Genomic DNA, 16,753 nt, shown 5'->3' with positions numbered 1-16,753 from the left:
TGAAGAAACTACTTGTCAGCATTAATGTGGCATTGAGCTGACCTTTGACACAAACTGTGACTCAGCTCAGAGCTGTTGTGTCCCTCACTTACATCCTCTTTTTCATTTTCTTGATATAATTCTCCTCCTCATCTCTTTGCTGCCTTCTGTTGCTGTCATTTGTCTTATTCCTGCTGCTTTGCAGATTGTTAGTTTCCTCTGTTTTGCTTTCATGTTCCAAAGTTTCACCCCTCTTTTCCCAGTACTCCTCAGATACATTGGAACATACATTAACCAACCTCAGATATATGGAACATATTAAAGCTGAACATGTTCCAATTCCCTTCAAATACACCAAAACATTCTCTTACTCACGTTAGATTTTAAGGTCCCTCTAATATACCTGAACATATTCTAATTGCTATCAATGACTGTTTATCATTGCGCACCCGTATAGACTTTTAACTCCCCTCACATTCCTGAACATGCTCTTGCCGTCTCAGGGACTCTCTGGCACCAGCTGCTCTCTTGCTCCTGCCTTGTAATACTGGCATTCTTCAGTCCTCCACTTATTGTTGTTCAATCAGACCTGGCATCAGGTTGCAGCCCTTGGCTCCAACAAGCTGAGGCTCAGGAAAGGGAGTTCATGCACACAAGTTTCGGCTCCATCAATGAACAGTGTCGATATCCACAGCAGCAGCAGGAGCCAGACAGGAGAGGAGAATTGCAGGCAGCATTCTCAGAGTATGGAGAGAAGCAGAAGGATTGCAAATACCCTGAAGGGGGTTTTCCCATTTGTAAGTATAAGGTATCAGTGACATTCTAGGATCCACTGTTACCTTTAATTGGTTGTGTGTGTGTGTGTGTGTGTGTGTGTGTGTGTGTGTGGGGGGGGGGGGGGGGGGGGGGGGGGGGGGTTGGGTTGGGTGCAGGGGGGATTTTCTTCACGTTCAGCATGCAGTATATGACCAGCAACACCTTGGGTTGGCTGATCTGGAGAGAAATTGCTTAGTGCTAGTGACTAGTCTTTTTGACAGCTGCCAGTTTTATTATTTCAGAACTCTGGACTTTAATGTCAAGCAGAATTGGGCTGAATGCTCAGTCAGACAGGACTGCAGCAGGTTTCTAAGAAGCTGATGCTCCACAATGAGCTCAATCAATGGGCTCTTAGTTACTCTTAGTATTTAATTCTGATTGAAACTCGAGTTTGTCTTGTACCAAGGAAGAATTCCTTTCTGAGCAGCTCATCCCACAGACCTAAGATAAATCTCACTTCCTCTTCATTCCTGCAATTTAGAAAAGAATTCCATCTCATTCAACTAAAAGTGAATGAAAGTTGTGCCTATTCTGCAGACCCAACACTCGAACTTTCTCCTTACACTGTCCCCATTGCAGGTACAAGCAGATCGCTTGGGAGCCGAAGCCAGGACTGGGCTGCGCATCTTGTGGGGAGCTTTACTTTTTCTGGTCATGGCAGCAGTTATCGGGGTCTCAGCTGTGGGCATACTGAATCTGAGAGAAAGCAACCGGCAGGTAAGTTAAACTCTCAGCTTTGTCCCCTGCCTGTCCTCCAGGCTCAGGGCAATGGGCGGTTCAGGGACGGTTACAGAAAGTGAAAAGTTGTTGGAAACTGAACAGGAATTGGCCAGTTTGTAAATTTGAGACACCATGGTTCAGGGACCTTTACAACAAACTGGGAATTTTAGAAACAGTCAGGAACTGAACAAGGGGAGCCAGCCCAGAATCTTTAAAAGTTTAAAAGAAGCTGGGTATTTCACAGACTCTGACCTGTTTGCTGTATGTTTCCTGGAGTTTCTGGATCTATCTCTGCCACACGTTTTTGGCTCTGGCTTAACGTTTTACCCAAGTTACTCGTCCCCATCAGAAACACTGCATTTCATTTCAATTAATGGTTCATTTGGCTAATTTTAAAATACTTTGGACTATTGTGAGATTTTTGATCCATAGAATCATATAGCACAGGTGGTCATACTAAGAGGACTTCCAGATAGTGAACTTTGAGTGTGATGGTTCCTGATTGTATGTTTTCTGTAAATTTCAGCTCCTTGGACATATTCTGTGCTGTTTCGAAGTGATTCACGTTGCTTCTTTTATTTCCAGAGTTAACTCTGTAGAATGTAATAAAGATGCACGGTTAATGGACTGATTTTCCAGATTTTTGAAACTGATTTCATATTAATTGTTTAGTGGTACGCAACTTGAGTTTTGCTGAAAAAAGGAGACATGCTGCCTAAGTTTTTCATCTTGCACTCATCAGGACAGTTCACAAGAATAACAACAGGAAAGGAAACAACAATTTATACTGCTGATTGGTTAGCAACTGGACTCTGGTAGAGGTATTGACATGGAGAATGCAGCAGGGAACAGTTAATGGCCAAACCTTTCAAATTCAAACCAGACAGATGAATCTGATTGGTCAAGGCATCGCCATGGGGAATGAACCAGGAAATGGCAGTCCCCCAAGCTTCTGGTTAGTTGAAAAAGGCACAATCCGTGGGCATGCTCCTTCTGTCTGTGCGTGAATATATGTGACTTTTAGCATGCGTAAGTGAGCCACACTGTGAGCCAGACTAATAATCTCAAATTGGTTTTCAATGTCATTCTTAGCAACAGGCAAAGTGCTGATGGTACCCAACCAGCCCATGCTTGCAAAACTCAAAACATAGTTTCCAACATTAGATGTGATTCCACAATAGGACAACGCTTGCTAAACATTCCTGACTGTGCTTGAGTCGACCTGCTTGGTCTTGTGATCTGTCCTGACGAGTGTAAGACAAAAAGGTTGAATTCAAATTGTCAAAGTTTGAGGGGGTTTAAACTCTCATTCCCTGGATTGGTCCAGGCCTCTGAAGTAGTGCTCCAATAAAGAAAGAACTTTCATTTATGTGAAGCTTTTATATCTTAAAGCACTTTACAGCCAATAAAGTATGTAATGTAGGAAATTCAACAGTGAATTTGCATACAGCAAGCTCTTACAAATAGCAATGAGATAAATGGCCAGGTAATATGTTTTTAGTGATGTTGGCTAAGAGATAAATATTGGCTAGGCCACCAGGAGAATTCCATGCTTTTCAAAACACTGCAGTGGGATCTTTTATGTCTACCCTTGCTTTAAAATCTCAGCTGAAAGTCAGCACCTCCAACAGTGCCACACTCTCTTGGCACTGGAGTGCCAGTCTACATTTAACATTAAGATCTCTGCAGTGGGACTTAAATCCATAACATACTGTGTGAGATGTAAGAGTTCTACCCATTGAACCACCACTGCCACCTTGCTTTCCCAGGTAAGCTCACCAGCTAGGTTGATCGTCTCACCGTAATCCTGCTCATGCTGTAAACTCATCTCCAAGGGAAGACAAATGCATTTTTCATGTACAAATGCATACACATGTTTTTTCTATCTGTATGCATCTGTATTGTCCAGTCTGCCTTTTTTTCTCTAATAAGGTTTGTGTTGCCATGTTTGTTGCAATTCAGTAAAACCAAGATTGAGGAGACCACAGCCACAGATTTGAGGTTTTCTCTGGTTTTAATATTTGAGTTTCTACTCTCCCCAGGTTGTTCAGATAACATTACACGATGTGCAGGGTGCCATGGTCAGTCAGTCAGTGGTTGTGAACAAGGAGGAGGATCTGGTAACTTACCACATAATGGACAGGAACCACACAACAGTGGTGCTGTTTGACAGTAAGAATGTAAGTAAGGGGCTGAAGTGGCTCCATTGATGAAGAATGTTTTATGAATTCAGTTACGACTTGCTACTCAGATCTTTCTCAGAAGAATCCTCAGACTATAACTGTTACATAGAATTTATTGCGCGACAACAGGTCTATTCCAATGTTTATGCTTCACATAATCCTCCTTCCACCTTACTTCATCTAACCCTATCAGCATGCCCTTCCATTCCTTTCTTCCTCATGTATTTAACTAGCTGCTCCCTATACTATATGCATCTATTCTAATTGCTTCAATAACACCATGTGGTAGCAAGTTCAACATTCTAAGCATTTCCTAGGTAAAGAATTACAGAATCACAGTGCAGAAGAGGCCCTTCGGCCTATCGAGTCTGCACCGACACATGAGAAACACTGACCTACCTGCCTAATCCCATTTACCAGCACTTGGCCCATAGCCTTGAATGTTATGATGTGCCAAGTGCTCAACCAGGTACTTTTTAAAGGATGTGAGGCAACCCGCCGCCACCACGCTCCCAGGCAGCACATTCCAGGCCGTCACCACCCTCTGGGTAAAAAAGTTTTTCCTCACATTCCCCCCTAAACTTCCTGCCCCTCACCTTGAACTTGTGTCCCCTTGTGACTGATCCTTCAACTAAGGGGAACAGCTGCTCCCTATCCACCCTGTCCATGCCCCTCATAATCTTGTACACTTCGATCAGGTCGCCACTCAGTCTTCTCTACTCCAACAAAAACAACCCAAGTCTATCCAACCTCTCTTCATAACTTAAATGTTTCATTCCAGGCAACATCCTGGTGAACCTTCTCTGCACCCCCTCCAGTGCAATCACATCCTTCCTATAATGTGGCGACCAGAACTGCACACAGTACTCCAGCTGTGGCCTCACCAAGGCTCTATACGACTCCAACATGACCTCCCTACTTTTGTAATATATGCCTCGATTGATAAAGGCAAGTGTCCCATATGCCTTTTTCACCATCCCACTAACATGCCCCTCCACCTGAATTCGCTATTGGATTTTTTTTGTGACTGCTGCATACTTATTGACCCCTAGTTTGGACTCCCCCACAAGTGGAAACATCTTTCAGGTGGAAAACTTGGAAATCCAGATTTTCCTGTATTCTGTGGAGTTTTAGCCCAGAGGTCAGCCTGAGTGACAGGCTCGGTTTTCACTTGGGCAGGGAAAATTTCACAGCAAGTGACAGGAGCAGGTAGGAAGTATTTTGCTGTTGCTACTGGGAGTGTGGCAGGGCTGGGTGTCTAATGCATTACTCCGAAATGGCTGCCTGACCCCTTATACCACTAGACTTTGTATGTGGGGAGGGGGAAAAAGAGAATTTGGGGAGCTGGGGAAGCACTCCTGCTCCACCTAGCCTACAGACAGAGCTGTAAGGGCACTTCTCCCCAAATCTGTCCTTGCCTCAGCTAATGAGGCCTCAACCAGCCTCATTAAAATATTTAAATTGCCAACCCGGCTCCTGAGAGCAGGTTGTCTGCCCACCCTTTCTCCGTCTTCTGTTAAACCCAGAAACGGGTGGGTCAAGGTCAGGTTTGAGACTTTTAAAATTTTAAATATAACCCGACTCCAACCCACCCATTTTTCGGTGTTAAAATTCATCCCATTATTTTCAGACTCATGACTTTGACACCACAAGACTAGAGTGACCAACCTTCCTGTATTTTAAGGGACTGTCCCTTATTTTGTCTGTTTGTCCTGTGTCCCTTAAGGGATGCCTTTTGTCCCTTATTTTTAGGACAGTCTGTAGGAGTCTGGTCCTGGGAGTTTCCAGTGTAAGTTTGGGTGATTTGATCAGGTCTACAGGTAAGTGAGTAGGTCAGCAGAGAGATGATACTGTTTTGACTCAACAAGATAAGATTTAGATCATTTAACACGCCCCCACTCCCTTGCTCTCACACATATGAAACCCCCTCGCCCCCTTTGCCCCACTCTCATGGTCACAAGCAAAACTCAACCCCTCATTCCATGGTTAAAGTGTCCGTTATTTTAATTCATAAGAACTGGTCACCCTACATGAGTTACCTGCTTGTATTACAACATTCACAAACTCAAGCAATACTTTTGCAACACATTTGAAAAAGATAAAGTCACCTAGTGACTAAGGTCCCCAGCAACAGAATATTACCAAACCCTCAGGTCCTTGATTTCTCAAACATTCTGTTACTGCTCAGCTAAAACGTCTTAACGGGTGCAGTGGAAGCTCAATTTCTGTACATAAATTGAGCCTGAAGAAATATATGATTTTCTTGCTTTACCTGAGAGGTGCAGAGGTAAATTATCGGGTCTCATATGTACACAGACTGAACAATATTTTTCCCCTTGGCAGGGTTTAGTTTGTTACCAGCCTGGAGGGAGTAACATCTGTCTTGTTCGAAAAATGCTGGCTGCCGACCAGGAGAATATTCACACTGTTATCACTGCCCAGAAGCAGAAGGTAAGGCAATGTTAGCACCTCTTAGAGGCAGAGTCCAAATTGGAATATAGCTTCAAGGAGCTCCACAAACCAGGCATTCCAGCTGCCATTTCCCAGACATGCCCAGGTGCAGTTATGATAAAACTGTATGGAGAAAGGGAGCAAAGAAATTGTCTAGATTTGGTCAGCTGATAACATTGGTTCTTCAGCAGCAATGAGTGATATCAGTGATGAAATGGGTCTGGTACTTGTGATAGTGAGTTGTGATGAGTTACAAAAAAGTCCAGTTGCAATGAATGAAATCAGCTATCATGAGTGACCTCACTTATTTCCTCCAGATAAAAGTTGTTATTCCTGGGTTACACCTACACATCTTTGTGAGATTGGTGGAACACTGGGTACCATTCCTAATTGGGCTCCCTTCCTGATCTCTTCCTTAGACTTTGTTGATGTTGCTTCTGACTCTCTCCCTGGTCTTGAAAATTTCATTTATATTTCTGATTCCTCACTTTTACATGACCTATTTCTGGCTCTTCTCTTCCCTTTCTGGACTCTATTGCTCTATCTCTGGCAATAAGCTTAACTGACTTAAAATTTAAAAGTTAGTAGTAACAATAGGTCCACATTCCAGAATAGTAAGAAAAATTAATGATGAAACAGCAGAGGCACTGACCATAATTTTCCAAAAAAAATGTCTGTGGAAACAGGAATTGTAAGGCAGCAAATGTGGTTAAAAAAAGAGAATGAACATAATTCCCTAGAGCAAAATTGAAGTAAACTGAACTGTTAATGTACCTCACCTGCTTTAACATAAAGACAAGCAAGATAATTAACAAGGTATCAAACAAAAGGCAGTTTAAAGGGTAAGATGGTAGGTAAACTGTGGCAGCCATTTAATGAGCTCTTTCATAACTCTCATGGAAGATATAGTCTATTGAGAAAAAAGACTGAGAAGGATGAACCATCCATGGTTAACCAAGGAAGTTAAGAACGGTATCAAATTGGAAAAAAAGGCCACAATGCTGCAAAGATTAGTGGTAGGCCAGAAGACTGGGGAAATTTTAGCAACCAGCAAAAAGATGACTAAAGAAATAATGAGGGAAAATTATAATATGAGAGTAACCTAACAAGTAATAGAAAAACAGATGGTAAGAGTTTCTACAAGTATAAAAAAGGATGAGTAGCTAAAGTAAACAAGGAAAAGGCAGAGACTTTGACCAAGTATTTTGTATCTGTTTCCATAGTAGAAGATACTAAAAGCATCCTGATTATAGTAGAAAGTCAAGGTGTAAAAGGGAGGGAGGAACCTAAAACAATCATTATCACTAGAGAAAAAGTATTGGGAAAGCTAACGGGAAAGGCTGACACGTCCCCTGGACCCGAAGGATTTCATCCTAGGATATTAAAGAAGTGGCTGCAGAGATAGTGGATGCATTGGTTGTAATCTTCCAAAATACCCTGCATCTGGAAAGGTCCCAGCTGACTGGAAAACTGCAAATGTAGTACCTCTACTCAAGAAAGGAGGGAGACAGAAAACAGGAAGGAAGAGGTCTGTTATTCTAACATCTGTCATTTAGAAAATGCTGGAATCCATAATTAAGAGAGTAGTAGCAGGACATTTAGAAAATCAAGTAGAGTCAACATGGTTTTATGGAAGGGAAATCATGTTTAACAGATTTGTCAGAATTTTTTGAGGCATAACAAACAAGGTGGATAAAGGGGATCCAGTAGATGTAGTTTATTTGGATTTCCAAAGACATTTGATAAGGTACTTCATTAAAGATTACTACAGAAGATAAGAACCCATGGTGTTGGGGGTAATATATTAGCACAGATAAAGAATTGGCTAACTAGAAAACAGAAAGTCAGGATAAATGGGTCATTATCAAGTTGGCAAACCGTAACTGGGGGGTGCCACAGGAATCAATGTTGGGGCTTCAAATATTTTCAATCTGTACAATGACTTGGATGAAGGGACAGAGTGTATTGTAGCCAGATTTGCTGATGATACAAAGATAGGTAGGAAAGTAAGTTGTGGGGAGGATACAAAGAGTCTGAAAATGTACAAACATAAGAATTAGGAGCAGAGTAGGACATTCGGCAGGGGGAGTGTGTGGGGGAAGCAGAAAAGTGAAGTTGAGGCCATAATCAGATCAGCCATGATCGAATTGAATGGCAGAGCAGGCTCATGGGACTGAAATGTCGATTCCTGCTCCTATTTTTTGTTATGCTCTGAAATTCAAACTGTGAAATTATTAGTGTAATGCAGTTACAGTGGATATTTTTTGAAGACTATGTTGAAGCAGAAACCCTGTCCTGTAACTTGCAGCTTGCTTGAATCCCAGTGAAATTTACTGTATTTCATTTTAACTCATTGGCAGGAAATGTAAGTAACTCACTACAAGCCAGTAATGTTTTTGAAATCCAACTTCAGTTTGAAGTGAAACCATGACTAAGGACTGAGTGAGCTTATGGGGGTTTCTACTTGGACATCTACAGCACAGAAGGATTTACAGAGGTGAGGCAGGTGCAGCCTATTTACAAATATTCAAAGGCAGTTCTCATATTAAATAGGATAATAACTAATTAAGAAATACACTAATCTTCTCATACGCCTGGACATTAAATTCATTAAAAATTACAATATGCTACAGGCATATTTCTCATGGATATTAGCACATTAACACAAGCCATTGCACCAGCAAACAGAGTTCACCTGTGTATTTTGGCAGTGTGCTGTTGTCCAGAATGAAATGCATCCCTTGATGAGTGGCCATTGATTTAACACAGAGCCTGCTTTGTTTCACTCTCACTATAGAAGTTGTAACATTGATGTGGAATGCTGTGCTGAAACATCATCTCAGCTCTGTCTTCAAGTCAATTCCAATCAAGGAACTCATCGTTGAGGAGAACTAGAATTCAGTGAAATTTAGGGCACTCATTTGAATCTGTAGTGGCTACAAAAGGTCCTCCCTTCTTCTTCTGATGGCACTGACCAAGGCTGGGATACAGTTCCACGGGCTCCAGTAACCTCCCCCCCATGCAGCTATTCTTCACGTGCAAGCCCAAACAGTGAACTGGTCAACTGCGAGGAGAAGTCATAGAGTGTGAGATCAAAGCATCACCTGATACCCACTTTTCAGCAGAGGCCAGTGTACAGTAATCAGAATGTGGGACCCAGGCTGATTTTCACTTGCCTAATCAAAGCTCGCTAAAGCCAATTGTGCCACCTGCATTCTCTTGGCTAATTTCAGTTAAGTCAGCACTAATATGAAATCAGACCTTCTGTTCTGTATGGCTCATTACTGCTCTAAGCAATTAATTTACCGAATGGTAGGTTTGTCACTCATTTATAAAAGATGCTTTGCTGTTAAAAGACAGCCATAATTGCAGTGTTTGTAATCATACATCTTATAGGAATTTCATTTCTTCAGTATTTCATTTGCTATATAAAACAACTTATTTGTTTCTTCCTGACTCTGTGTTGGGAATTCCTTTCTCTAATGACCTTGCCCATTGCAGTCTCAGTCTGTTGCCTCATGTAGAGGAAGCTGTGTAGTAGATAAGTCTGACCTGGCAGTGGTGCAAGAGGATGTTGGTCAGGGTAGGCAAGATCTTGAAGTAAAATCAAGATTGTAATTTAAAAAGTGTCTCAAATTCTACATTGTATTTGCAGCACAGGGCAGGCCTTTCAGCATAGCTGCTCTGCACCAGTTGTTATGCTGCACATAAGCATCCGTCCTCCATTACTTTATTAAATCCTATCAGCATAATTCCTTTCTCCCTCATGTACTTATCTAAATTCCTTTTAAATGCTCAGGTTTGTTTTTAAACTCTTAAGTTTCATCTTTGCCCACTTTACATCCCATGTTATTATCTGATTAGTTACTTTCCTTAGCAGACATGTTCCCCAATTTTTGATGCTCTTTCTGTACAGGTCCTTCCAGTCCTATCCTACAGATATCTATCAATCTTTGTTCTTGAAAATATTTATTCAATTTTCCTTTGAAAGATGTAATGATCTCTGCCTCAAATGCTCCTGGCAAAATGTTCCAAAATCCAACAATCCTACATATAAAGGAGTGTCTCCTAACATCTCTTCACTCTTTAAGGGATAACTTTAAATTAATGACCCCTTATTGGCTCCCTAGGTAAAAAAAGCACCCTATCAAATTCTTTCATAATTTTAAACACATTTATTAGATCTTCTCTTGCCTTTTGTGTTTCAGTTTAAACAATCCCAGTTTCTCAACTCTCTTCTAGGGAGACTAGAACTGTGTGTCACAGTCTCATAATAAGGGGTCAGCCATTTAGATTTGTGTTCCTGCCCTCTGTGAGCTCTGCTCTCACTGTTGTTTCTCCATTGCTCCTGCTCTCCTCCCTGCTCTAAAAGCAATTTCTCTGTCCTCTGCTTTCCCAGAGCTACTGCCAAGGGTAGATATGCTCTGCAGTAAGAAGCAAGAATACTCATCTTACTGATATCAAGTAAATGCCTGTTCTTGTAAATAACATTATTAAAACATGTTTTATAGGCAGCATTTTCATAGTGTTCTATACTATAATTTAGATGGCGGAGGGGTCTGTGATTACTAATCAATTTCAAAATAGGTCTTTCAACCAAAAAGGTGTGAGAAACACTGATTTATGCTGTACATTTTATATGGTGTATAAATGCAAGTTCCATTTAATATCCTTCCTGTAAGAGGATGGCTAAAGCTGCACATATTACTCTAACCATGGAGCATTTTGGCAGAGGAGCATTTGAGGCAGGGAACAATACACAGTTTAAGGGAAAACTGGATAAATATGTTGAAGCAAAGAAAGATGGTCAAATATCTATAGAATGGGACTGAGGACTGTAAGGATCAATACCGAGAGAGCCAATTGGATCTGCCACCTGCATACCCAATTATTAATCCATGTCTTCCTAAAACCTTTTGCAGTCTGCTTGGTGTTTATTAATTCCTCTACTTCTGTGTTGTTGGCAAACTGCAAGATTACATTCCCTGTACTCAAATACATATACCAAGTTGTTTTTTAAATTCATTCATGGGATGTGGGGGTCACTGACTAGGCCAGCATTTATTGCCCATCCCTAATCGCCCTTGAGAAGGTGGTGGTGAGCTGCCTTGAAACACTGCAATCCATGTGGTGCAGGTACACCCACAGTGATGTTAGGGAGTTCCAGGATTTTTGGTTCAATCATGGACAAAAGAGCTGAACTCCCGAGGTGAGGTGAGAGTGGCTGCCCTTGATATCAAGGCAGCATTTGACAGAGTGTGGTATCAAGGAGGCCTAGCAAAACTGGAGTCAATGGGAATCAGAGGGAAATCTCTCCACTGGTTGCAGTCATACCTAGCACAAAGGAAGATGGTTGTGGTTGTTGGAGGTCAGTCATCTCAGCTCCAGGACATCACTGCAGGAGTTCCTCAGGGTAGCGTCCTCGGCCCAACTATCTTCAGCTGCTTCATCAATGACCTTGCTTCGATCATGAGGTCAGAAGTGGGGATGTTCACTGATGATTGCACAATATTCAGCACCATTCGCAACTCCTCAGATACTGAAGCATTCTACGTCCAAATGCAGCAAGACTTGCACAATATTCAGGTTTGGGCTGACAAGTGGCAAGTAACATTCCTCACCACACAAAGTGTCAGGCAATGACCATCTCCAACAATAAAGAATCCAACCATCGCCACTTGATGTTCAATGGCATTACCATCACTGAATCCCCCATTATCAACACCCTGGGGGTGACCAGAAACTGGATTGGACTAGCCATATAAATACTGCAGCTACAAGGGCAAGTCAGAGACTAGGAATAGTGTGACAAGTAACCCACCTCCTGACTCCCAAAAGCCTGTCCACCATCTACAAGGCACAAGTCAGGAGTCTGATGGAATACTGCACTGGATGAGTGCAGCTCCAACAACACTCAAGAAGCTTGACACCATCCAGGACAAAACAGCCCATTTGATTGGCACCACATTCACAAACATTCACTCCCTTCACCACCGACACACCGTAGCAGCAGAGTGTACCATCTACAAGGTGCACTGCAGGAATTCACCAAGGCTCCTTCGACAGCACCTTCCAAACCCATGCCCACTACCATCTAGAAGGATAAGGGCAGCAGATAGATGGGAAGACCACCACCTAGAAGTTCCTCTCCAAGTTACTCACTGTCCTGACCTGGAAACATATCGCTGTTCCTTCACCGTCGCTGGGTCAAAATTCTGGAACTGTGGGTATACCCACACCACATGAACTGCAGCAGTTCAAGAAGGCAGCTCACCACCACCTTCTCAAAGGCAACTAGGAATGGGCAATAAATGCTGGCCCAGCCAGCGAAGCCCACGTCCCATGAATTAATTTTTTTTAAATTTTGACCCAGCGACAGTGAAGTTGAAATTCAGTTTGATACAGAGACAACAATCTACAGTCCTGACAGAGGAAAACAGAAGGAAATACAGAGACATAATAATTAGATATATATATTTAATATGTTGTTCCCACTGAGCTATTGTAATCAGATTGCTCAGGAGTTGGAAACAGTGAGATTAGTTATAACCAAGATCAGCCAGGCAAAAAGTGAAGTTTAACAAGGCAGCATTCACATTTCACCATTCCTGGAGATCATGCTTAGCTGAGCCCACCCTTTGATATTTAAACATAATGATGATTTGATTCCAGCTTATCTGCAGTTTAGGAAAGAGGGCTGTGGAGAGAGATTGTTGGATTTTGCTGAACTAGAATAAGGGATCAGTTTAGTATTGTTTACAAATTTATAAAAAGTTAGAGGTCATTGCTTACTCCACAGGTACATGCTCATTTTACACAGTAGTCACGTTGTAGCCCGAGTGGGATTGCCCAATTAATGCTGAACAAGGGGCACATTTGTACACTACACTTATAGCCTCCAAACTCACCACAAAGATACAAGCATTTTTTCCACTCAAATGGTCATAAATGTTTGGAATAATCTATCAAGATAAGAGGCAAAGACTTTGAAGTTATCCAAGGTATAATTGGATCTCATAATGAGAATGAGAATATTAATATAGCTGAGGGATGAACTGAGGGTGGACTTTAGGTGGGGGGGAATGGACATGGACAGCGTTGTTATTACAAAACAATTCAGAGTCCAACAGCTGAGATGCCAGATGGGAAAATTGAGTGGTGGAGTGGCATTGAAGAAATGGGAAGCTGAGGCTGTGGAGGGATTTTGAAATCAATACATGGCGGGCAAGGAACCAGTGGAGGTTTGTGAAGGTATGGGGCGATATATGAATAACACTTAAATAATATATAGTTATATACCACCTTTGACGTCAAGGTAAGCCACAGGAGCATTGTAAAACAAAAGTATGCCACCAAGCCACGAGGAAATATTAGGTCAGATGACCAAAAGTTTCGTTAATGAGGTTGATTTTATCTTAAAGGAAGAAAGTGAGGAAGAGAGGTGGGGAGGGAATTCCAGAGCTTAAGGCATAGGCAACTGAAGGCATAGTGGTGGAGCAATTATTATTGGGAATGCACAAGAGACCAGGATTAGAGGAGTGCAGAGATCTCAGAGGGCTGAGGCTGGAGGAGATTAGAGAGATAGGGAGGGACAAGGCCATGGAGGGATTTGAAAACAAGGACATGAGTTCAGGATGTATAAAGTTTAAGCAGCAAATTTATCGTTTGGAAAAACGTAAGAATTATACAGAGAAAACATTGCTTATTTTAGTTCAACCAATTGTTGCTGCTGAGAAATGAAACCCAATTCTCCAGGGAGTATCTCGGAATTCTGAGTAGAAACAAAGTGGATCCGCTGGCTCTGGGACAGCACATTGACAGTCTCTGCAATCACATCCCTGTTTACTGGCTCCAGAAAAGTAACAGTAAGTACTATACTTAAAACAAAAAAATCAATGATTGCACAATGATATTTTATAAAACAGCAAGCCTCAGGTTAGGAATAACGTCCTTTCACTTATTTCATTTATATCTGGCAGAATTCAAAAAGTCAGATGTATAATTCCTTCATCTGCTCTACAATAAACTCCATTTGTCTATTGCTAGGATTCTTAGACAGGCAAAAACATGATGCAAAATGTTTACCACAAGGCTCTGTGGTTTAACAAGTGACATTGTAGCCTCAGACGTTTACAGCACAGAAGGAGGCCTTTCGGCCTATCACGTCCACGTCAGTCAACAAAGATCTGACTACACTAATCCCATTTTCCAGCAGTTGGCCCATAGCCCTGGAGGTTTTGGCAACACAAGTGAATATCTAAATACTTCTTAAATGTTACAAAAGTCTCTGACTCAACCACCTTTTCAGGCAGTGAGTTCCCGACTCCCACCACCCTCTGGGGTGAAAAAAATTCTCTACTCCCTCTCTTATCCTTCTACCTCTTACCTTAAATCTATGCCCCTTGGTTATTGACCCCGCGACTAATGGAAAAAGTGCCTTCCTATCCGTCCTATCCATGCCCCTCATAATCTTATACACCTCTTGCATACCAAGATCCTTCTGATCTTCAGTACTTTCCACGGTCCTTCCATTCATAGTGTAATCCCTTGCCTTGTTAGCCTTCCCCAAGTGCATTACCTCGCACTTTTCCAAGGTTGAATTCCACTTGCCACTGCTCTACCCATCTGACCAGTCCATCAATAGTCTCCTACAATTTATGGCTATCCTCCTCACTAATTACCACCCTACCAATTTTAATGTCATCCATGAACTTCTTGATCATATCCCCTACATTTAAGTCCAAATCATTTATGTACACCACAAACAGTAAAGGCCCCAGCACTGAGCCCTGCGGAACCCCACTGGAAACAGACTTCCAGTCACAGAAACATCCCTCTACCATCACCCTCTGCTTCCTGCCTCTCAGCCAATTTTGGATCCAGCGTGCCACTTTGCCTTGGATCCCATAGGCTCTTACTTTCTTGACCAGTCTACCATGAGGGACCTTATCAGAAGTCTTGCTAAAGTCCATGTAGACCACATCAAATGCACTGCCTTCATCAACATTCCTAGTTACCTCCTCAAAAAATTCGATCAAATTTGTCAAACACGACCTTCCCTTAACAAATCCATGCTGACTATCCCCGATTAATCCATGTCTCTCCAAGTGCAGATATAATCTGTCCCTCAGAATTCTTTCTTGTAACTTCCCCACCACTAAGGTTAGACTGACCGGTCTGTAATTTCCTGGTCTATTCCTTCCTCCTTTTCTAAATATTGGGACGACGTTAGCAGTCCTCCAGGTCTCTGGCACCTCACCTGTGGCCAGAGAGGATTTGAAAATTACTGCCAGGGCCCCTGATATCTCTTCCCTTGCCTCCCTCAACAGCCTGGGATACATCACATCCGGGGCCTGCAGATTTATCTATTTTTAAGGCTGCTAAACCCACTAGTACCTCCTCTCTTTCCAATGTTAATTTCCAATTTCCCCTAATATTTCACAGTCCTCCACCCTGATGTCTATACCTGTGTTGTCCTTTTCCATTGTGAAAACCGATGCAACGTATTCATTGAGGACTGTACCCACGTCCTCCAGGTCCACACACATTAACTCTATGGTCCCTAATTAGCCCTTCTCTTTCCTACTCTTTCCCTAGTTATTCACTCGCTCATTATAATTTTTTTAAAAACCTTTGGGTTTTCCTTTACTTTCCTAATTTCCTTTTTAAGTTCCCCATGCACTTTTTGTACTCCCCTACAGACTCTGCCATATTGAGCCCTTTGTATCTGCCATAAGCTCCTCTTTTTCTCTTAATCGTAAACTTTATGTCCCTTGACATCCAGGGTTCTCCAGACTTGGTCCCCACCTTTGTCTTTACAGGAACATATTTGCCCTGTACTCTCGCTATTACCTCCTTGAATGCCTCCCACTGCTCTGACAGTTTTATCTGCAAGTAGCTGCTTCCAGTCCACTTGGGCCAAATCGTATCTCATCTTAGTAAAATTAGCCTTTCCCCAATTTAGAACTTTTATCCCTGGCCCAACCTTATCTTTTTCCATAACTATCCTAAATCTAACTGAGTTAACTAACAGCAATTTGCACAAGTCCCACTCATGGAGCTCGTTGCACTCACAACCTAAACAATATTGTGCCATCTGGCCCATGAATCAGCTCTGAGAGGGTGCGGCTATGCTGTGAATTCAGTCAGTAATTAAATGGATGCTAGTGATCCTAATGGCTGAATTCCATTTGGCTGCTGTTTTTCTCACAATGCTACCTTTCTGCTTCAACAGGGCCTGGGATGCAACGGCTGATCTACTTCTGCATCGATATCTGTTTTCCAAACAACGTCTGTGTCTCCGTGTGTTTTTACTATCTGCCAGATTAAACACCCCTTGCTGCATCTTTCCTATGTTAGTCTTTACGATGACAGAACATAGCCAATTGTTAAAAAACAGAATTTAATGTACAATTCTCAGTCTTTTCTTTATTTTGACAATTCCAATTCCCTTCTTTCCCAGTTCTTATTCAGCATTCTAGCAATTGGTTACTGAACCTCAATGCAAGGACATGTAGCAACCTATGCAGAGAGAGGGAGGAAGGGGAATGAAGTTAGTTTTGATGGTCTAGTTGGTCTGTTGAAAAAAAAAAGTCACTGTTTGC

The 16,753-nt window shown here is 42.1% G+C and overlaps 2 protein-coding genes across 2 annotated transcripts in view; one reads left to right on the top strand and one right to left on the bottom strand.

Annotated features, from left to right (window-relative positions):
* The first annotated feature begins 598 nt into the window (after nt 1-598).
* bricd5 (BRICHOS domain containing 5) lies at nt 599-16,749 on the top strand. Its single transcript, XM_041206145.1, has 6 exons — nt 599-776; nt 1,375-1,512; nt 3,558-3,695; nt 6,042-6,149; nt 13,861-14,014; nt 16,384-16,749. Exons 1-6 carry the CDS (start codon nt 651-653, stop codon nt 16,476-16,478), a joined length of 759 nt encoding a protein of 252 aa, XP_041062079.1. The 5' UTR covers nt 599-650; the 3' UTR covers nt 16,479-16,749.
* mlst8 (MTOR associated protein, LST8 homolog (S. cerevisiae)) overlaps nt 1,496-16,753 on the bottom strand; it is a 42,171-nt gene continuing 26,913 nt past the window's right edge. The window contains exon 10 of the transcript XR_005945284.1: nt 1,496-2,108. The gene's annotated coding sequence lies outside the window, so the exon portion shown is untranslated. The remainder of the gene's footprint in view (nt 2,109-16,753) is intronic.

Source organism: Carcharodon carcharias, chromosome 15, assembly GCF_017639515.1.
Source record: "Carcharodon carcharias isolate sCarCar2 chromosome 15, sCarCar2.pri, whole genome shotgun sequence".
NCBI lineage: Eukaryota > Metazoa > Chordata > Chondrichthyes > Lamniformes > Lamnidae > Carcharodon > Carcharodon carcharias.
The sequence above is the reverse complement of the archived record's forward strand: the minus strand, read 5'-3'. Positions and strand labels throughout refer to the sequence as shown.